This window comes from Pseudochaenichthys georgianus, chromosome 18, assembly GCF_902827115.2.
Source record: "Pseudochaenichthys georgianus chromosome 18, fPseGeo1.2, whole genome shotgun sequence".
In the NCBI taxonomy this organism is placed as follows: domain Eukaryota; kingdom Metazoa; phylum Chordata; class Actinopteri; order Perciformes; family Channichthyidae; genus Pseudochaenichthys; species Pseudochaenichthys georgianus.
In genome coordinates this window covers 14,465,021-14,483,742 of record NC_047520.1, presented here as the reverse complement: position 1 = coordinate 14,483,742, position 18,722 = coordinate 14,465,021, and the positions used below count along the sequence as shown (strand labels likewise).

General features: G+C 42.2%; 1 protein-coding gene across 5 annotated transcripts; it reads left to right on the top strand.

Moving 5' to 3' along the window:
• Positions 1-335: 335 nt before the first annotated feature.
• On the top strand, positions 336-18,636 carry tdrd7b (tudor domain containing 7 b). Of its 5 annotated transcripts, none has more exons than XM_034106348.2 (21): positions 336-470; positions 742-901; positions 1,808-2,014; positions 2,253-2,397; positions 4,945-5,143; positions 6,772-6,854; positions 7,503-7,711; positions 7,967-8,332; positions 10,079-10,380; positions 10,457-10,649; positions 11,096-11,207; positions 11,306-11,508; positions 11,592-11,726; positions 13,252-13,335; positions 14,576-14,710; positions 14,839-14,949; positions 15,060-15,208; positions 16,065-16,282; positions 16,357-16,540; positions 16,644-16,804; positions 17,054-18,636. In XM_034106348.2, exons 3-21 carry the CDS (start codon positions 1,808-1,810, stop codon positions 17,272-17,274), a joined length of 3,417 nt encoding a protein of 1,138 aa, XP_033962239.1. In that variant the 5' UTR covers positions 336-470; positions 742-901; the 3' UTR covers positions 17,275-18,636. The 5 variants fall into 5 exon arrangements, with proteins under 5 accessions (XP_033962239.1, XP_033962240.1, XP_033962241.1 ...); XM_034106350.2 differs by having other exon boundaries at positions 346-435; XM_034106349.2 differs by lacking the exon at positions 742-901.
• The last annotated feature ends 86 nt before the right edge of the window (positions 18,637-18,722 follow it).

Below are 18,722 nucleotides of genomic sequence, written 5' to 3'. Positions count from 1 at the left end.
TGTCAAAAATATAATACTAAATACAAGAAAACAAAAAATGCATACATTATTTGATTGAAACATTAAATATAGAATGGTTAAGAATAATGTTGTATGTGTGTATTGACACAAATCCCTATCTACTTTGATAAAGCATTAATCCTTTCAAATTTGTATTTCTATCAGTTTTCATTCTATAGTTCCAGCTTCTCCGATGTGAGGATGTGCTTCTCTCTGCTGCTGGATGGTCGTGTTGTGCAGGAGATGTACCCTCTATGCTGTGCTGCATAGAATATATCGACGTGTAATTAGCCAGAACCCCGTGCACAGCCGACCAATCAGGAGGCGGAGGAGAGGCTGTCCCTGGACCGGCTGGCAGAGAGCAGACACCCCGGGGAGAGTGCTTCTTCGGCCGCAGCCCTGTGGTGGTGACATCCCTGACAGCGACTGGAACAGGTCCGCACTTCACTTCTCCGTCTCTTTAGAGCAAGGTAGAGGTTTATGTAGCGTTTATCCTAATTTACATTACTTTTATAACACACAGGCAAAGTTGTCGGGTAATTGTTTAGCCTCTTTCTGTACTACCGGCTTGGATGGCTCTAAACTGTCAAGCTAGCTAGGACCTAGCACACAAGCCCGTACTTCCTGTAGTGACTTTCAAAGTTAAAACTTGTGTGACCACCATGCGAGGTAAAATAAACTTGGTGAGTCTTTGTAGTTTTATTATGAAGGCAACATTTATGTGTTCCGTTGTTGTGCTAGCATCCCTCAGGTAATTTAACGAGCCGCTGTCCCGGAGGTGGCAGGAGGATTTAACTCGATGTTATGCTCAGTATCGTCCCCTGAACTGACTGCATATGATGTCTGGTGGTGGTACTCTCTGTCGGTGTCATTCAATGAATCAGGACTATGTTAATTAAAGGTGTGTACAGAAAATAAATAAGACAGGGCAACTTTATCCAAATAGTTTCAGTTCCCATAGGGTGTGGAGCACAGAAGTGTGACGAGTTACGTCATTCGTAGTTTCCCTGTCCCATCCGCTGCCTGCGCTGCAAACAAATTAACAAGTGGCGGAAACGAATCTATTGCTGGGAAATGTCTTTTTAACCACTATCGCGAATCTGACATGTATATTTCAGTTGTTTCCAGTCAAGTACACACTTTTTTGTTCATAGATGCCTACCATTAAAATAACTTAGTTTTCGGAATTCTTCAATTCAAGGTATAGCTTTAACACAGAAAGGGTCCCGACTGAAACAAGGGCGTCTTTCTAAACACTTAATGCAAAGTTGGTGAGATAGACTACTCCTGAAGTGATTAATTTCCATTCCAAATTATTTTTGGACGACTAAAACGGTGTCAAAAGGTTGGCCATTACAATATTGTACTGGGCTGTTAAGATATTGAGATGTAGCTGTTATTACACCTTGCATAAATATGAGGCTGTTTGTTGAGGGTGTGTCTCTTCATTCAGAACTCAAGCCTCAAGCTTCTTTTATCATATCAAGATATTGAGATGTAGCTGTTATTACACTTTTCTCAAAGCTTTAATTGACTCAGGTTTGTCCCAAAAGGGTTTTGTTAATTCATCTTTTGGGTTGTTTGGTTTGCCTGCAGCCAATCTGATTACCAGCAGGTAATTGATAACAACCACTAATACAAAATGAAACGCACTACATATCAATAAGCACAATATCCAGTTGATGTTAAATAGATTTTCCCCAAAATTGCAGTTGATTTGTTGTACTAAATTATTTAGATGCCAGGTGTGAAGATGATATACAACATTTTGTTTATTTGCTTACAAATGTATTTATTTATTTTTCAGATGGCTGACGTGGAGCTGGTGAAGAAGATGCTGCGGGCTGTCCTCCAGGCCAACAGAGGAGGAGTGTCACTGTCACGTCTGCAGTCCGAGTACAAAGAGCTGACCGGGGAGCAGATACCGCACAAATTGATGGGACACAACCACCTGGATGCACTGCTATCTAGCATGTCCTCCGTGGTCCGCACAGAGCGCGGCCGCTCTGGAGAGGTGTGTGTGGCTGCTGCAGGATTGTTGATGATTAAGGATAGATGCTTAGCAATAATAAAATAAGATTATTCTGATTATTTTTTACATAAGCATATTTCTTCATTGCGCAATGTCTCCAAATACAGTGTGCATCATTTGGATAAGATGCACACACCTGGGGGTTAATACGAGGTTATTCCTTTTTCTACCTTGTGATGTATCTCCAATTAATATCTATCTACTCCTCTCTTTCCTGCAGATTTTATGTTTTGCGTCGGGAACAAAAGAGACGGCCCACATCGCTAAACTGGTGGCTCGTCAGCGCAGCTCGAAGAAGACAGGCCGGCCCAACCTGGTCAACACCCAGATGAGGGTCAAACCGGCGGCCCCGCTCGTACTCAATGGTAAGATTTTGGAGCACTAGCAAGCATAAAATAGCTACATAGTCAATTTTACTTAACTGATTTTTACAAATAATGATCAATCCAATATGTATGTATATTGTTGTTGTTATTGAACATTTTTTAGCATGGAAAGCTTTGGACTAGTCACTCGTCTCACATTAAGTCCAAGTTAAATCAACTTATGCAAGGTTTTCAACACATTACAAGTTGCCCTTTGTGGATGTTGGAGAGAAAACATATTGGCAAGGTGATGGTTTAGTGTCTAATGGCTTAACCATTACAGTACTCAACAGGAATACAGTTTCACAAGATTCACACACCACTTTAATCGTATAGGCCTTGCCCTTTAACAGCCTCTTCTGGAAAACACACATTTAGTTCTTTGCAATTACACAGATACTTACTTAGTAAGTATCTAACCCTAACCCTAACCCTGTCACAAGGTGCCTTTAAATCACTTTTGGTTTGGATTGAAGGTTGTTCCAGTAGCTGAATTTACATGCAAGGTCTGCTGTATAGTGTGTATCTTAAACTAGAACCTAAATGTGGACTTCATTTGGTTTTCTAAGAATCACTGAAAACTCATATAGTAATGTTGTCTGTCCCTACTATTTCAAAACCCTTAGAATTTCTTCTTAGATGTTCTGAAATGAGTAACTGCCTGGCTGCATGATTAAAAACCTGTTTGACAACATGCCAAAGCTTATATGCTGTGTGACACAATATTCCTCATGACTTCCTAAGTCCATAAGTGATTGTTGTATACAAAAGATCTGCTCTTTAAAGTCCTTCCTGCATATTGATGATGGAAGAGCAGATTTGTTTATACTTTGTATGTGTTTGTACAGCAAAATATTAGACTGACCAAGTAAAATCAGCCAAGTAAGCTTCATCCTCTAAATCCAACTACTCCTTTTCTTGACATTTTCTAAACCATTTTCAGACTCCTCTTGGGGCTGGTGCTACAGGGCAGTAGTGTTGTAGCAAGAGAAAACTAGAAAGGGTCTACTGTCTGTATTAGTACTGTGACAATGCAACTTTAACAAATGCTTTCTGTGGCGCAGCCCGACAGTTTGAATACCTGGCCTATTTGAACTGTTGCTCTGTGGGGAAATGCAGCTCTTCAGGCACCAAGAATATTAAACACACACATCCAAGCAGATGTATCCGGTTAATATGTGAACAAAGATATCTATGCACTATTGCTGTATGACCACATACAATACTGAACCTTATTCATCTTTTTTTCAACTGTCTTTGTTAATGACACATTCATATACCATAACTGTCATATGCAAACATGCAAGAAAAAACCTCAGCACATTCACAGACACACAGACGCATGTACAGAAACGTCTTTTCAATGTATCTGCTAGATTGTGAGTCTGAAAAATATTCCTAGAGAGTCAGAGTAATTGGGGAGGTGGTAGAGCAGGGATGAGAGGGAGGAGAGGAGAATGTTGGAGAAGAAAAAAAGGAAGAAGGGAGGGGGAGTCAGAGAGAAGGGAAGAGAGAAAGAGAGTCGGGTGTTGAGATTAGAGGCTAACGCTGCCTATAGCTGCTGAGACTCAGCTGCAAGCGAAGAGCATCTGCTTCACAGATCAACCTCTTCCTCTGTGTCTCTCATTCTCTCCTCCACATCCTCACCAGGATATTGATATTCAGGCAGAGACACACCAGGGACTGTGTCCACGCTGGTGAGGTGACGCCGCGTCTGCTCTGAATGAGTGTGCTCTTCATTGCCTGTGTTTGCATGTGGATTTATCTGCGTGTGTGACTGTCCAGTTTCTGTAACGTGAACGACTCCTTCATTTGCTGATTGATTATCTTCCTATAGCACATCATATATGAGCATATTCACTCAGACAGAATAGAAGACACAGATGAAGATAAAGTAAAGAGACAATAGGAGGAAGAACTGAAAAAGATGAGGGGGCGTGGGAGTGGAGATGACTAAGGGTTATGCTCAACCCATGGTGATGTCACTTCCCAGAGATGTGTCATGCTTTAACAACATCGTGTTGAGGTGCTAGTGTTCGGATCACTGCACTCTGAATTTAGAGTATTTTACTGAACACAACACATTTCACATTTCATGGGTTGGTAGGCACTCCAAATACCCAAATATATGTGCACAAGCAGTGTGAAAATATAAATTTGTTATCAAATATATTTCATATACACAGACGCATTTAAGAACATTCGTGCTATTGTGCTATTGTTAATTGCAGGCTCAATGATTAGAGTTAGGATGTTGCTCATCAGGTCTTTGTGGCCTTAGCATACCTTTGTATCTATAACTCTGTGCCCTACTTAAAAACACACACACACACACACACACACACACACACACACACACACACACACACACACACACACACACACACACACACACACACACACACACACACACACACACACACACACACACACACACACACACACACACACACACACACACTCTGTCTCAGGATCAGATTCCGCCGAGTCAGTGTGTGTGTGCTTGAAATCCTTACTTCTCTTGTTGCTTTGTCTTTCTGTATGCAGCGAAACCTCAAACCTCTCTGAGGCAACCAAACCATCGCGGGCGAGGCGGGGGTCGAGGCGGAGGTCGAGGGGCGGGACATGGAGACAGACAGGCAAGAGACATGAGAGATGGCCAATCAGAGGGGAAGACTGGGGCACATCCAAGCAAGATGTCCAATCAGAACACACCCAACAAGAAGGTGAACCCACCTGCAGAGAAGTGAGTGAGCGGGATGGTTAGAAGATGTGTAACCATTTGGAAAGAGATAGGTTTCACAGCACACTTAAACGTTTCATTCACCAACCAAGCTTTCACATTGCTTTGGAAATTCAAGTAAACGGATTCACTAAGGAAGGAAATAAAAAAAAAAAACATCTCTTGCCACAAATGTCCTGTAAAATCTTAGATTGTTGGTGGTAACTTGAGGCTATTTCTAAGTAATAGTCAATTCAGTCAAATTCACAGCGTTTGTATATTTTATTTCCCTCTTGTTCTATCATTGCCCCTCCTGGTTTCTTTATATGTTCTGGTTCTCTCTCCCCCTCTCTCTGTCTTGCCCCGACTCTTTACACATCTTTCCCCTTTGCTTCCCCATTTTTATGTTTACACATGGTACAGTTTGTTCACCTCCTTCTCTTTCTCAAACTCTCTGCCGTAAAGTCATTGGTAAATTGCTCATCATTTCTTTTATCCCCCTTTACTGGTTAATGTCCTGAATCTATTTTCCTTTTCTAAAATCAATACGTTTGGCTTCAGAGTCCTGCTGTCATTAACCTGGATAAAGTGAAAAACCTGATCCAATGCTATCGAAGAAGCCAGAAGCATTGCGAGATATGATCTAGATGCATTGCTTAAACAATGCAGATAGATGAATGCAGCTCACTGACTGGCCCTCACTTCCATCCATCCACGGCTCTGTTCATCTAACCACTGTGAAAACATCTGACATCAGTCCTCTGTCAGTGTCACCGTGGGTGTACAGTATGCCGCTGACCCTCCGCAGCACAATGGGGCGGCAGGGTGAGAAGCATGGTGAGCTGGCAGGGCACACGAGACCAGTGCAGGGGGGGTGAGCCCTTTATAATCCCCTATTCTCTAGTAGATTAGCACTTTTAAACCGACACAGAGTGAATCAGCACATCTCTCTGTGTCCCTCCAGAGCTTCTGTTTGACAGTTTGCTGTCAGGCCAGCGTTATCATTATATGTGTGTCTATGTGGGTGTCCCTGCAAGTCAACCATGGGATGCATGTACAAGGCTTAAGTCAGGAAGAATTACAGTTTTAATACTTTACTTAAAATTAAAACATGCATGAAAGCTGGTGGAATAGTGTAGAAGGGACAGAGGATGAACTCGGGGCGAAAACATACAATATTTCTCACTTATGAAACGCCTTTTGGACCGTAGTTTAGTTATGTAGTAACTTCAGCAGTTCAGCCATGTGTTTATAAACAGATGGCTATTTAACACAATGTAGAAATCTTCCGGTACATTCTCAGTTTGTCACTGGCTGGGTCTAGCATCTAGTTCAATGCAGTGCCGACTTTGCTGTATCTCACGACTCGCTGTTGTGATACTGAGGATAAGCCAAAACAGACTCTTTCTTTAACTATTAGTTATCTTGTCAAACTTTGAGATGTTATCAGAGGATAGAAGAAGATAACTATGCTTAGTCTGATGAGATAATGATCCGACGTGCAGCACATAGTCAGGCCTTCAAACTGAAGTCAGAAGTGAGTTTTAAAAACCATAAACAACGATGGATGGAAAATGTTGTAGCTTTTAATTGTTCAAAAAAGTAGAATCACCTAGGTAACATTCCTCCTTGTTCTGTTCTCTTATGTCCAGGTCAGAGAAGAGGATGACCCTCTCGTCTCGGTTTCAGAAGGAGGTGCATGCTCACCTTTCCAGAAACCCCCAACTGACCGGTCGTAAGTAGGACAGGCTGCTTTTTAATGCTCTAAATATAAAAAAATGATGTAGAACTTCAGACAATTCCGTGTCAGGCCAGTTATTCCCAAGCATTACCAAAGTACATTTGAGACTAAGTAAAGGACAGTTTACCAGTGTCATGCTGTGCTATCTTTATCTGGGTATCAATCGGGTCTATTTAGGAACTCTATCATTTAAAGCAAAACAAACTACAACCGTATTTTATTTAGTTCTCGGAGCTTTAAAGATTTCAGGTTATTTCAGTTCCCACGTTTATGTCATCTGTCAGCCACTCTACTCTTTACTTAACTAAGAATGTGTTAGTTGTCATGTTTCCCATTTGAAGAAGCTCTTCATAGCCCGGGGGAACGCGCTGGAATGTAATAATCTGCACCTTCAAGGCACACATGTTTGAAAGCTCCAGCCATTTCAAATGTTTACTTCTGACCACTCCTGCCAGAAGAGTGTTTAACATGTTGACGCTGACTGGTTTAAGAGCCTGTGCTTACTGTATGTAAAGAAACAACCCTGATTAGAAATTATGCAAGACCTAAGCATACGATGCATCCACATGTATCACAGGTAGGAAGATCAATAGAGTAATTGCATCCGTGTTTATCTGTATTTTCTTATTGTCTTTTTTGCAGCATCATTGAATCTAAATGAGAACCTCGGCTCGGGGAAAGGAAAGCCCTACAACCCTCAGCAGGTCCAGGGCCGCATCAGAGAGATCTTGGGGAAGTACAGTAACGGCTTCTGGGTGTCCAAGCTGCCTCAGATCTACACAGAGCTGTATAAACAGGACATGCCCACTGAGGCCATCAAAGACCTGGAGACCTGGACACACATATGCACTGTACGCAGTCCTATGTTACTACAGCAATATTTCATATTATAAGAAGCAATTCCCTTTTCAAATTCAATAACTTTGTGATAAAACAGATAATACAGTGCGAATGCAAGGCAGCATTACATCAGTAACAGAAACATATTTTCCAAAGATACATTTTGGTCTTCAAACTCACTCTTGTCAAGTTAATACCAATCCTAAAAAAAATTGTCTTGCCTGCTAAATGTTTTTTCAATAAATTCTTTCCATTTGTTTTCCTAGGTAGAGAAAACCTGCAGCAGCAACCCATCAGAGCTGCTACTCTACCCTGCCAAGGACAAGACCCCCACACCCTCCCCTCCACCCATCCTTAACCCAAACTCTACCTCAGCCCCTGTCCGGACTTCAAACGTTACAGACAAACCGGTGCAGTCCCCCTCCCAGCGGAGACCCCCCAGCAACCATCTGACTCGCTCGGGTTCTCGCTCTCCTCAGACCTCACCATCGTCCTCCTCGTCCCCCAGCTCCCCCTCCTCCCCTGCCACCCTCAGCCCCGATCTGAAGCTGAAACTGGAGGAACTGCTGGGGAAGTACCCCAACGGCTTGTGGGCCCACGCTCTGCCCAAGCTCCTCCAGGACACCTACAAAGTCAGTAAACGTTTGTAACACTGTAGTAGATTTACTCAAGGACTGTAATTATGTACAATTTTGAGGGACCAATTTTTTGCAACTTTGTAATTTTAAATTAGTTAAATTATATACTTTTACTTCAATACATTTATTTAGTACATTTAGTTACTTTGCAGATTTGGATCAATGATATGAAATATAATTAACACTAAAGTAAAAAAATGTTTAAACCTGGAGTACATTTCTACCCCTCAGTATACAAAGTCATTCAAACTAGCTGCATCTTTACCAGCTTTGATAACACTTTAATGATCAATCCTTATTATCAGAACATATCATATATATTATACTGAAATAGACCAATCTGCATAATAAGTACTTTTACTGTTGGTACTTTAATTATATTTTGATGATAATACTTTTCTACTTTTACTTGAGTAACATTTTGACTGCAGGACTTTTACTTGTAACAAAGTATTCTTACTCGGGCTGTCAAGTTAATAACGCGTTAACGCAAAAAAAGATTAACGCCACTAATTATTTTAACGCGATTAACGCATGTGTATTTTTTTTCCTCGGCCGCCCCGTAGTTTCAGAGCGCATCGAGTTTATAATACCATCCACAAGCTGATGCTGAGAGCCCCGCTCCTGCCGCCCGCTTGTGGCAGACCACACTTCCACACTCACCGGCAGGCACCGACTGGCCATCGGGAGGACCGGGAGGGTGTGTGTATGTGTGGCCCGAGCGAGCGAGAGAGAGACCTTACGTGTGGTGCATTGTTGTTGTTAGCATCTGGTGCTAGCTAGCTGCGCTAACGGATATAAGGAGCTGTTTCAATGAAAACAGAGGAGCGACATTTCGCCACAACTGCGCCGAGCACTTTACTTTATGCAGGAAGCCAGACAGTGGGTCATTGTACGAAAAGTCAGCACACTCAGCACGGATAGTGCGCAACATGATTGCAGCGTCCAGGCAGCTCCCGTTCGAGCATATGCCTTGAGTTGCACATAGCTCCAACGATCCATCACACACAGATGAAGATAAAGTAAAGAGACAATAGGAGGAAGAACTGAAAAAGATGAGGGGGCGTGGGAGTGGAGATGACTAAGGGTTGTGCTCAACACATGGTGATGTCACTTCCCAGAGATGTGGTGTCATGCTTTAACAACATTGTGTTGAGGTGCTAGTGTTCGGATCACTGCACTCTGAATTTAGAGTATTTTTACTGACACACACACACACACACACACACACACACACACACACACACACACACACACACACACACACACACACACACACACACACACACACACACACACACACACACACACACACACACACACACACACACACACACACACCATTTGTATTGTATTATTGTATGAGAGGTTCCAGGTTGAATTGAGGCGAATATCTGTAATGTTCAGAGGTTGTTGTGTTTAATATTCATGAGAATATTTGTCATTGTTCAAATGATAATGAACATTAGCATAAAGCATATTTGTCCACTCATATGTTCATAAGAGTATTAAAAACTTGAAAGATATTCCTCTAAGGTACATTTAGAACAGATATAAAATGTGCGATTAATTTGCGATTAATCGCGATTAACTATGGACAATCATGCGATTACATATTTTAATCGACTGACAGCCCTAATTCCTACACCCTGGTACTTCTACTTTTACTTAAGTACATGACCTGAGTATCCCTACATATTTTATTTAAGTTTACATATATATTTTCTATTTCTTTACTAGATCAAACTGCCCGGACATGTCCTGGACAACCTTCACCTCCTCTCTGACATCTGCACCATCGACTACCCGATGCCTGACAACCCAAAGAGGGCCATCTTGTACAAGGAGTGCAGCGGTGGAGGAGGAGAGGATGAGAACTGCAACAAGAGGAACTCCTCGGCCAGTGAGGAGGAGCTGAGGGTGAGGCAGGAGTTGGGGAGGAGGCTCAGTAACCACGCAGTGCCTTCTCTGCACATCCCCAAAGAGGAGTACCCCTCTGTACTAGTGGTGGAGGCCACCAACACCAACGGAGTCATTCTCAGGTAGGTAGGATAAATGAAGTTCCTGTAAGACCTGACCGTTCATACATCTCACTGTCTTTATCCCCTCCTCTCTCAGGTACATTGGTGAGGGGTACTCCCAAGCCCAGGAGTCCATGGAAGATGAAATGAGGGAGTTTTACCGCCTGACCAAAAGCAGTCCGACTCCTTTGACGTCTCCATCCTCTGGACAACTTGTTGCTGTTAGAGCCGAGGAGGAGGATGAGATTCTGAGAGCGCAAGTCTGTGATGTCATGGCTGACAAGGTCAAGGTGAGAAGTCAACTAAATAAAAATAAAAATGTTTCTGGCATGCCGCCCAGCTGAACCAAAAATAAGAAAAGAAAAGAAAGACTTGATGACTGGAAGTACATTTTGGCTGCAAAACTACTACATCAATACATCTGTTACCAAACTCTCCGTAACCCGTGTGAAGTCTTATTTATTTCGAAGTATGCTTAAAACAACACAAACCTTGCGTCAGCATGTGTTTTACCTTTTAGCCTTTCTTCGCTCTTTGGTTTTCTGTTCACCATGGAGGCATGCAAACAAAGTTTTCGTCGAGGATTTTTCGGTATCAATTACACTTGAGTGATTAATTTATAATGAAATGTTCCTTTTGTGGGTTAACTATTCCTTAAAGACATCGGTAAGGGTTTCAGATGGGCTGTGAGGAAATGTCAACTGTCTTTCTGTGGTCTTTGTCTTTGACTCTGTAGGTTCACTATGTGGATCATGGCTTCTCGGAGGTGATCACTAAAACCAAAGTGTTTGAGCTGAATGAAAAGTTTTTCAAACTGCCATTTCAGGCGACCAAATGTAAACTGGCAGGTGAGTCTGAATTGGAAACACTTTTTTTCCTTATCGTGCGTGTCTCTCACACTCATTATTGAGCTCTAGTTAAATCCGGTGTGTTTGTGTGTGACCAGGCCTAGAGCCATTCTGTCAGGAGCCCTCTGTGCTGAAGAAGTTTGAGGCGATGGCAAGTGGAAAAATCCTATTGGCTGAGATTCTGGAGAGAGGACAGATTCCTCTTGTAGTCCTGTATGACACATCGCAAGATGATGATGTCAACATCAACGCTGCCTGCATGAAAGCCCTGCACGACAAGACGCTCACCAGCCCGTTACAGGTACAGGAGGGGTTGTTTTAGCACGTAGTTGGGTCAGTGTGTGATGTGCAGCGCAATAAACACTTATCTCTGGCTCTTCGCAGGTGAACAGCGCTTATATGAACGTGACTGTCAGAAGCGTCTGCTCAGATGGGACCGTCTACTGTCAGCTGCCCTCCAGAGGCCTTGCTAAGCTGAATGAGATACTGGAGAACATAGAGACATACTTCCACTCACAGGTGAACAACATTTAATGTCTGGTTTGAAATGTTTATTCTTTGTTCAGTTGCAAATGTGCCATAGACTCGCAATGTTCACCAAAACACTATTCAGCTTTCAGTTCTTTGTTATTATGCATGCAATAACTACACTAGCATTACATCTAAGAAAACCATTTTTTAAGCAACATGAGAATGTAAAACATACAATTGTGCAAGTTACAATACAGGGCTATTATAAATGAAATACTACACATTTTTGAAGACCGTTTCAACATTGAATTAACTGAAATGTAAACAGGACTGTAGTAAAAGTATATGCATAAAAAAAGTTGTAGGTTGTTACAGTGATACAGTAAACATGGGCAGGTTTGTTTATTTTGACTTAATGAGACATTTATTGTCTTGCTGTTAATTTGAGCACCTAATATGTAGTAATACACCGCAAAAAGTAGTCCCATACAAAGCACAATAACTCCAGTTGAACTCAACTTTAAGTAAAATGGAGGAAGGCAGTTCATGTTAATAATGTGTACTAAACTGAGCGATGGTTTGAATACTATTTTCAGATTCCTAACTGCGTGGGTCTAAAGAAATGTGAATCCTTATGTATTTATCAATCTATAATTACTATAACATTTATCATATTTAGCTCATTTAGCTTTATATGTGCTCATGTGTCTGTTAAAAAGGAAGTCGAACTGTTCATGTTTCATTCCAAGATGTTTGGTAAGGTGCCGTATCCACAGGAAGTAAACACAAGGAGACAAGGAGACAAGGATTCGGTCATCCTAAAAGTATTTTGTAGATGTGTTGCTTCCTTCCGTTGTGGACAGATTGAGATTAGGTTGATAATCTTGCCAAGCCACTTAATCTGTTAGCAGCACGGTGGAGCTGATGCTTGTTCTAGATGTGCTACTGTTGTCCTCTAACTCTTTAAGTTCAACTCGGTAATGCTTTGCGTCAGTGTTTAGGTAAACACAGTGTGAAGTCTGGTATTGTGTTTTAACAAGGTTAGACATTTTTCATAAATATTTTTAGCATGCAGGGAAGTCATCTTTGTATGTCAGTTTCGTTACATACAAATTATTTTGAAGTGGAAAACGTTGTTGTTATTTTCTAGTTGGAAGGAAATTCAGAAAATAACGTTCACAATTTAATATCTTTTACCATATATTTGGTACTGGGCCGGGAAAATGTATATTATTTATTTGTTAGGATATCTCCCCATGTATTGGTAACTTTGGATATATAAAATGAAGATATGATTAACTACTTCTTAATTTATTCCACTTTAATTTCTTAAAACCTAGACAACCTCTTTCCATGATGGTGAGCACAGATCTAAAGTCCTAATCTTTGATGTCATTGCAATGTACACCTGCAGTAGATTGGGTGGACCTGTGAAATGTTTGCGAGAGCTTTTAAAATATTATTCTCATTGAAGTCGTAAAGCAGCAGTCACAAATACTCACCTCATCAATCTAAAAGGGAGTTCCAAAAGATTTAACACAAATCTAATGTTATTTTCTGCTTGATGTTCAAGGTAACATCAGAGTTCCTGGTATCCAGACCCTTCTGTGGGAAAGGATGTCTGGCTCGCTACAAAGGAAAATGGTCCCGCATAGAGGTAAGAAGCAAAGACTGTGAATGATTTGATTTGATGTTGGCCTGACACAAATACATCACCATTTTGCAATAGAGACAGATGTAATTACCCTGAGAGCAGAGATGGAAGAGATGCAAAATACTGCGCTGTTAGCCATATAGCATAACACTTCTGAGCACAGCCTCTTGTTGAAAAGTTATTTTCTTTAATGTCAAATGATGTAGAAAGTCTTTTATCCATTGCTTGAAAAGAGGGGATATGTTCCTTGCATTTTAGCAGTAAAGTCTATTTAAAAGTCAGTGGGTTGTTTTCTTTAAAGCCCCTGTCACACTGTCCCGAAATTGACACCCGATGGACACACGAATATGGAATTGTGAATTTCGCACGAAGATGGCCCCGAACCACACACGAAGGCAACATTTACATTACATTTAAGACATACAACTGCAATGAAAGTACCAAAACCAATTATGTTACAGTACTATGATACTGTACTGATATCTTCAGACTTTGTTCTTTACTTTATCCGTCTTTATATGTAGAAAATATTACGTTTTCTCTGTAATGTTGTTTCCATAACAGCAACAACTTCCTGTCAACTGTCCTTCAAAATAATATATTATATCCTTTTTAGTTTCACAGAACACAAATTGGGTTATTTACATAATATGTTTACATGATTTTGTTGTGCAATAAAACAACCCGATGGACACACGATAAAGGAAATGTTCAAATTCGGCTGTGATCGTAGCAACATCGGGCCATTCGTGAGGGCATCTTAAGCCATCGTATGACCGCTGGCGGAGTTTCTCAGGCTCCAACTTCGTGAGCGGTGGGAAAATCTTTGGCATGCCAAAAAATTGCCGAAGGACCTTGCGAAGGTTCATTTTCGTGTTGAATACGTGTGTCAATTTTGCCCTTCGTAAGGCCATCGTGAGGGCATGTTGTTATCATCGGTGCCATCGGGCATTCGACCCAATCAGAGTGAGGGCGAATGCCCGATGGCACCGATGATAACACGAAGATGACACGATTCGACAAGATGCCCTCACGAGTGCCTTACAAAGTTGCCGCTCACGAAGTTGCTGCCGGAGCCTGAGAAACTCCACCGACGGTCATACGATGGCTTAAGATGCCCTCACGAATGGCGCGATGTTGTTACGATCAGAGCCGAATTTGAACATTTCCTTTATCGTGTGTCCATCGGGTGTCAATTTCGGGACAGTGTGACAGGGGCTTTACTGTGTGTTTCTGTCTTCAGATCACCAACCTGCACGGCAGCAGAGTGCTGGACATCATGTTCATTGATGTGGGCGTCCAGGCTTCTGTAGAGGTGTTTGAGCTGAGAGAGATCCCTCCTCTGTTCCTCCGTGACCTCATGGCCATCCCCCCACAGGTGAGCATCGAAATGTGGAAAACAGAAACGACAGAGGACTCTTTTGTTTGATCTGTTGTAGCGACACTGTACTCTTTTACAGTCCAACATAATATTTGGGAAAATGACATCCAGCAACCTGTGTTTAGGCTGTGAAGTGCTGCCTTGCAGACCTGGCTGTCAGTGTGGGATCCTGGACTCCAGATGCTGTCCAATGGCTTCGAGAGAAAGTGCTCAACACCACAAACTGTAGTATGAAGGTAATGAAATGCTATTATGACATTATTAATAAGTAAGGCCTTCATTCATTCGGTGCCTCTTGTTTTCTCCTTCCTAATGGTCCACACTAACAATTTACCTTCCCACCAAGGTTGCCAAGGTAGATGAAAGCAAGCGCTGCGTCTACGTCCACCTTTTCACCGACAAGAACTTCCATGACCCGGCCCGCAGCCTCAACCATCAGATGGCCCAGTCCGACCTGTTCAAACAAAAGCCAGATGTGTTCCTGACGAGCCTCAGGTCTTTGTTCACCTCACTATCGAGTACATATTCATTAAAAGCACAGTGTAGATGGCTTTAGCCGCGTTCACACTGCGGTACTTTTCCCACAAAGGTTCATGCGAACTTAGTTCATGCGAACTCTTTAGTTCGCATGAACTAAGTACAGATCGCGTTCACACCAGAAAAAGTCCCTGGGGGTGGATTAGGCAAATGAAGCCGCTGGTGTCACTTCTTCTTCTTCTGCTTTGGGTTTACTGGCAGGCTGCAAACCACTTCACGGCGTATACTGCCGCCCAAAGTCCCCGGCCGGAAGTCCCCGGAGTCAGGGACTGGCTTCAGTAGAAGCTGCTGGGAGTCCCAGCAGCTTCTACTGAAGCCTTCCGAGTAAATCGCCAGAACGCCAACACCTCCTCATCTCCACCGCTCCCATGTTTTATTTTGTGTTGCCATAAGTTAGTCTCTCTGCGTTTCTGCGCTGGGCTAATGCTAATGCTAATAATGCTAATGCGAGGATAATAAAATGGCGGCTTCACAAAACTTTTTGGGAGTTTTACGGGGCGTGGTTTGCAATCCGCCCGGCCAATCAGGAATATAGCTCTTTTCTCAAAAAAGACCCGCTCGAAAGTCCCTGCTCTCTAGCAGGGACTTTCGAGGGGGTAAAAAGGTTCGCATGAACTACTTTTAGTACCGGCTCTTTTTGGTGTGAACGCGATCATGAACTAAGTTCGCATGAACCTTTGTGGGAAAAGTACCGCAGTGTGAATGCGGCTATTGCAAGTTATCATCTTGAAAAATCATGGTGATTTCAGCGGGGCGCAATCCATTCTATGTGAATTTGCCCCTACATTTCTTGGTTGATCATTTCTTTTCACAGCTCTGCCAAGATCTCCACAGCCACGTTATCCTCAAAGCCCCCCAGCAACAGTCACTGCACTAACGGGAGTCCAACGTCAACTACTGTCCCAGCCAAGCTTCAAGTCAGGAGGGCTCTGTTAGGACCAAGAGGCAACACGACCAGCAGCCAACCAGAGACACCATCCCCACCCTCTATGTCTCAACATCTCCCACCATTACTAGAGCTGCCCCCTGCAGGTAAAAAGATATGGGCATTTTTGTCTGTTCCCTAGGAAATTAAGTGTTTACATGTGAACACTTTTTCTTCTCAGGTAACAACCTAGACGTCTATGTATCGGTGGCGTGCCATCCGGGCCACTTTGTGCTGCAGCCCTGGAGAGATATGTACAAACTGGTGGTGCTGATGGGAGAGATGATTCTCTACTACAACAAGACTGAGGAGAAACCCCTCAACATAGAGAAGAATCACATATACGCCGCTAAAGTGGAGAACAGGTGAATTACTCTTTGTGTTCCCTTCTGTCTTTGTTTGTCTGTTGTGGATAATCAGTAACAGGCCTAAATATACATATCTGCTCTTCCTCCTCTCTCCTCTCAGCTGGCATCGTGTGTTAGTGAAGGGGATCCTGACGAAGGGCTTGGTGTCTGTGTACGAGTTGGACTATGGTAAACATGAGCTGGTCAGCTGCACACAGCTCAGACCTCTGATCAAAGAGTTCAGACAGCTGCCGTTCCAGGGGATCACCGCTCAGCTGGCTGGTGAGTAGAGAGGACGTCCACACCTCGCCTCACCTCGACAGATGGTTGTTACATTAGCTTTAGTTAGGATCACGCGCTTTAAGAAATACATTTTTTTAGTAACTGCCCTATTCTTACTACTTTACTGCTAGCTAACTCCTCCTCCTCAACCCCAATATGTCCAGTGTATAGTAAGTCAGGCTCTTCTTGAATGTATGTTTGAATATTTCAATAAAAGTAAGCTCTACCTTCATACTTTTTCTCCCGCAGGATTGAAGCCGAGGCAGTGGTCGGAGGAAGCTTCCATCGTTTTCAGGAACCACGTGGAGAAGAAACCCCTGGTGGCCCAGCTGGAGTCCTTGCAGGAAGCCCCTAACCCGTGGGACAGGAAGTTGATGGTCTTCCTGGTGGACACTTCACAGGAAGAAAAGGACATCTGGGTGCATGACATCATGGCTGAATTTGCTGATGAGCTGACCAATGAGCCGTAGATCACAAGGTCATCGAGAGTGTACTAGCCTAGCAGTTGTCCTGTCACGCAAGATACTGGGAGATATGGATAAAGACGTATCCATCTTTATCCATCAGTCTACCATGTAAAGGGACTGAAAGAGGAAAGCAAGGGAAAATGAAGAAGGTACAAGAAGATAGAAAGGTTTGATGGAATGTAGTGAATGGAAGTGCCAGAAAGAAGGGGAGGTGCGTTTTTTTAGGATGTACATCGAAGGATGTTGTGACGTGATTTTGAGTGACTGCAGTGTGACCTTTGGACAATACACCTATGCATGATGTTGGCCACAAATTCTCAAAACAGACACAAACAAATTGCTGAATCTATCTATGATTCCCTCAGTGTTGTGTAAGTGAGACTACATACAGTACTATATACCACTGGATATGGGCTTTATCCAGAGCAACAGTGCTTTGAGTTTATCCAGTTTCAGTGTGAGTCATTCCAGGGATGCCTGAATACCCCTCAACCCTGCCAATGGGAGCAACACGCGCACAATAAGTTCAAAGTAACTCTTCTCTTGCTTGGAGGACTTATACATTTGTTTACAGAATCTGCTATTTGGATGGTATTTCTGAAAAAGTTTTCCAAAAGTCAGAGCAAACATTCCCATAAAAGGAGAAGAAATAGACTAATTATGGGAGACCGGCATACGGTACAAAGACCAGTAGGTAGTTTAGTTAAGTTAAACTATACATTTTTTGTATATGTCTAAATGAATATTGTTAGCTGTTCCATTTTAGCACATGCATGCTGACACAGAGTCTGCTGTATCAGTTGTTTTTAGTACAGCAGGAGACAATGGGGAATTTGAATAGCAAATTGAGACACAGAGACTTGAGATCATGGATCTCTTCTCCTCTGAAACACAGATTTGAGTATAATCCTTTATAATCTGTTCTGTTCTTTATCTGACAACGAGACCTTCATTTTACCCGGTAACATGTGCTACATGTTGCAGATATTTCTTAATCGTGAACATAGTGATAATGTATTGTTTTAATGAGAAGCAGATTAAGTTACCAGTAGTTATAAGCTTTAAGATATTCAAATAGGAGATATGTTTGCTTATTATTGGCTCTATGGGTACCAGATAATGTCGGCCAGATTTTAGTCTGAAATCTGACTTTTCTTTCCGCACATGTTTTTCAAATTCTAAAGACAGTAAACCTGACAAAGCTCAAAGCTGCATTGTTATTAACTTGACAAGTGACATGAATGCAACTTATATTCTGTAGAAGATGTTATTATTCATTTATCACCTCCATTTTGTTGTTTGACAATGACCTGAAGGTAATGCAAAGACTTGCTTTTGGAATAAAGTCTGTTTGAGAGGTTTAAATGTGATGCGTCTCTTAATGATATGCTATGTTGTATATTACAAAAGTGTTCTGTTGTTTAATTGAAGGGAACATTTTCAACTCATTT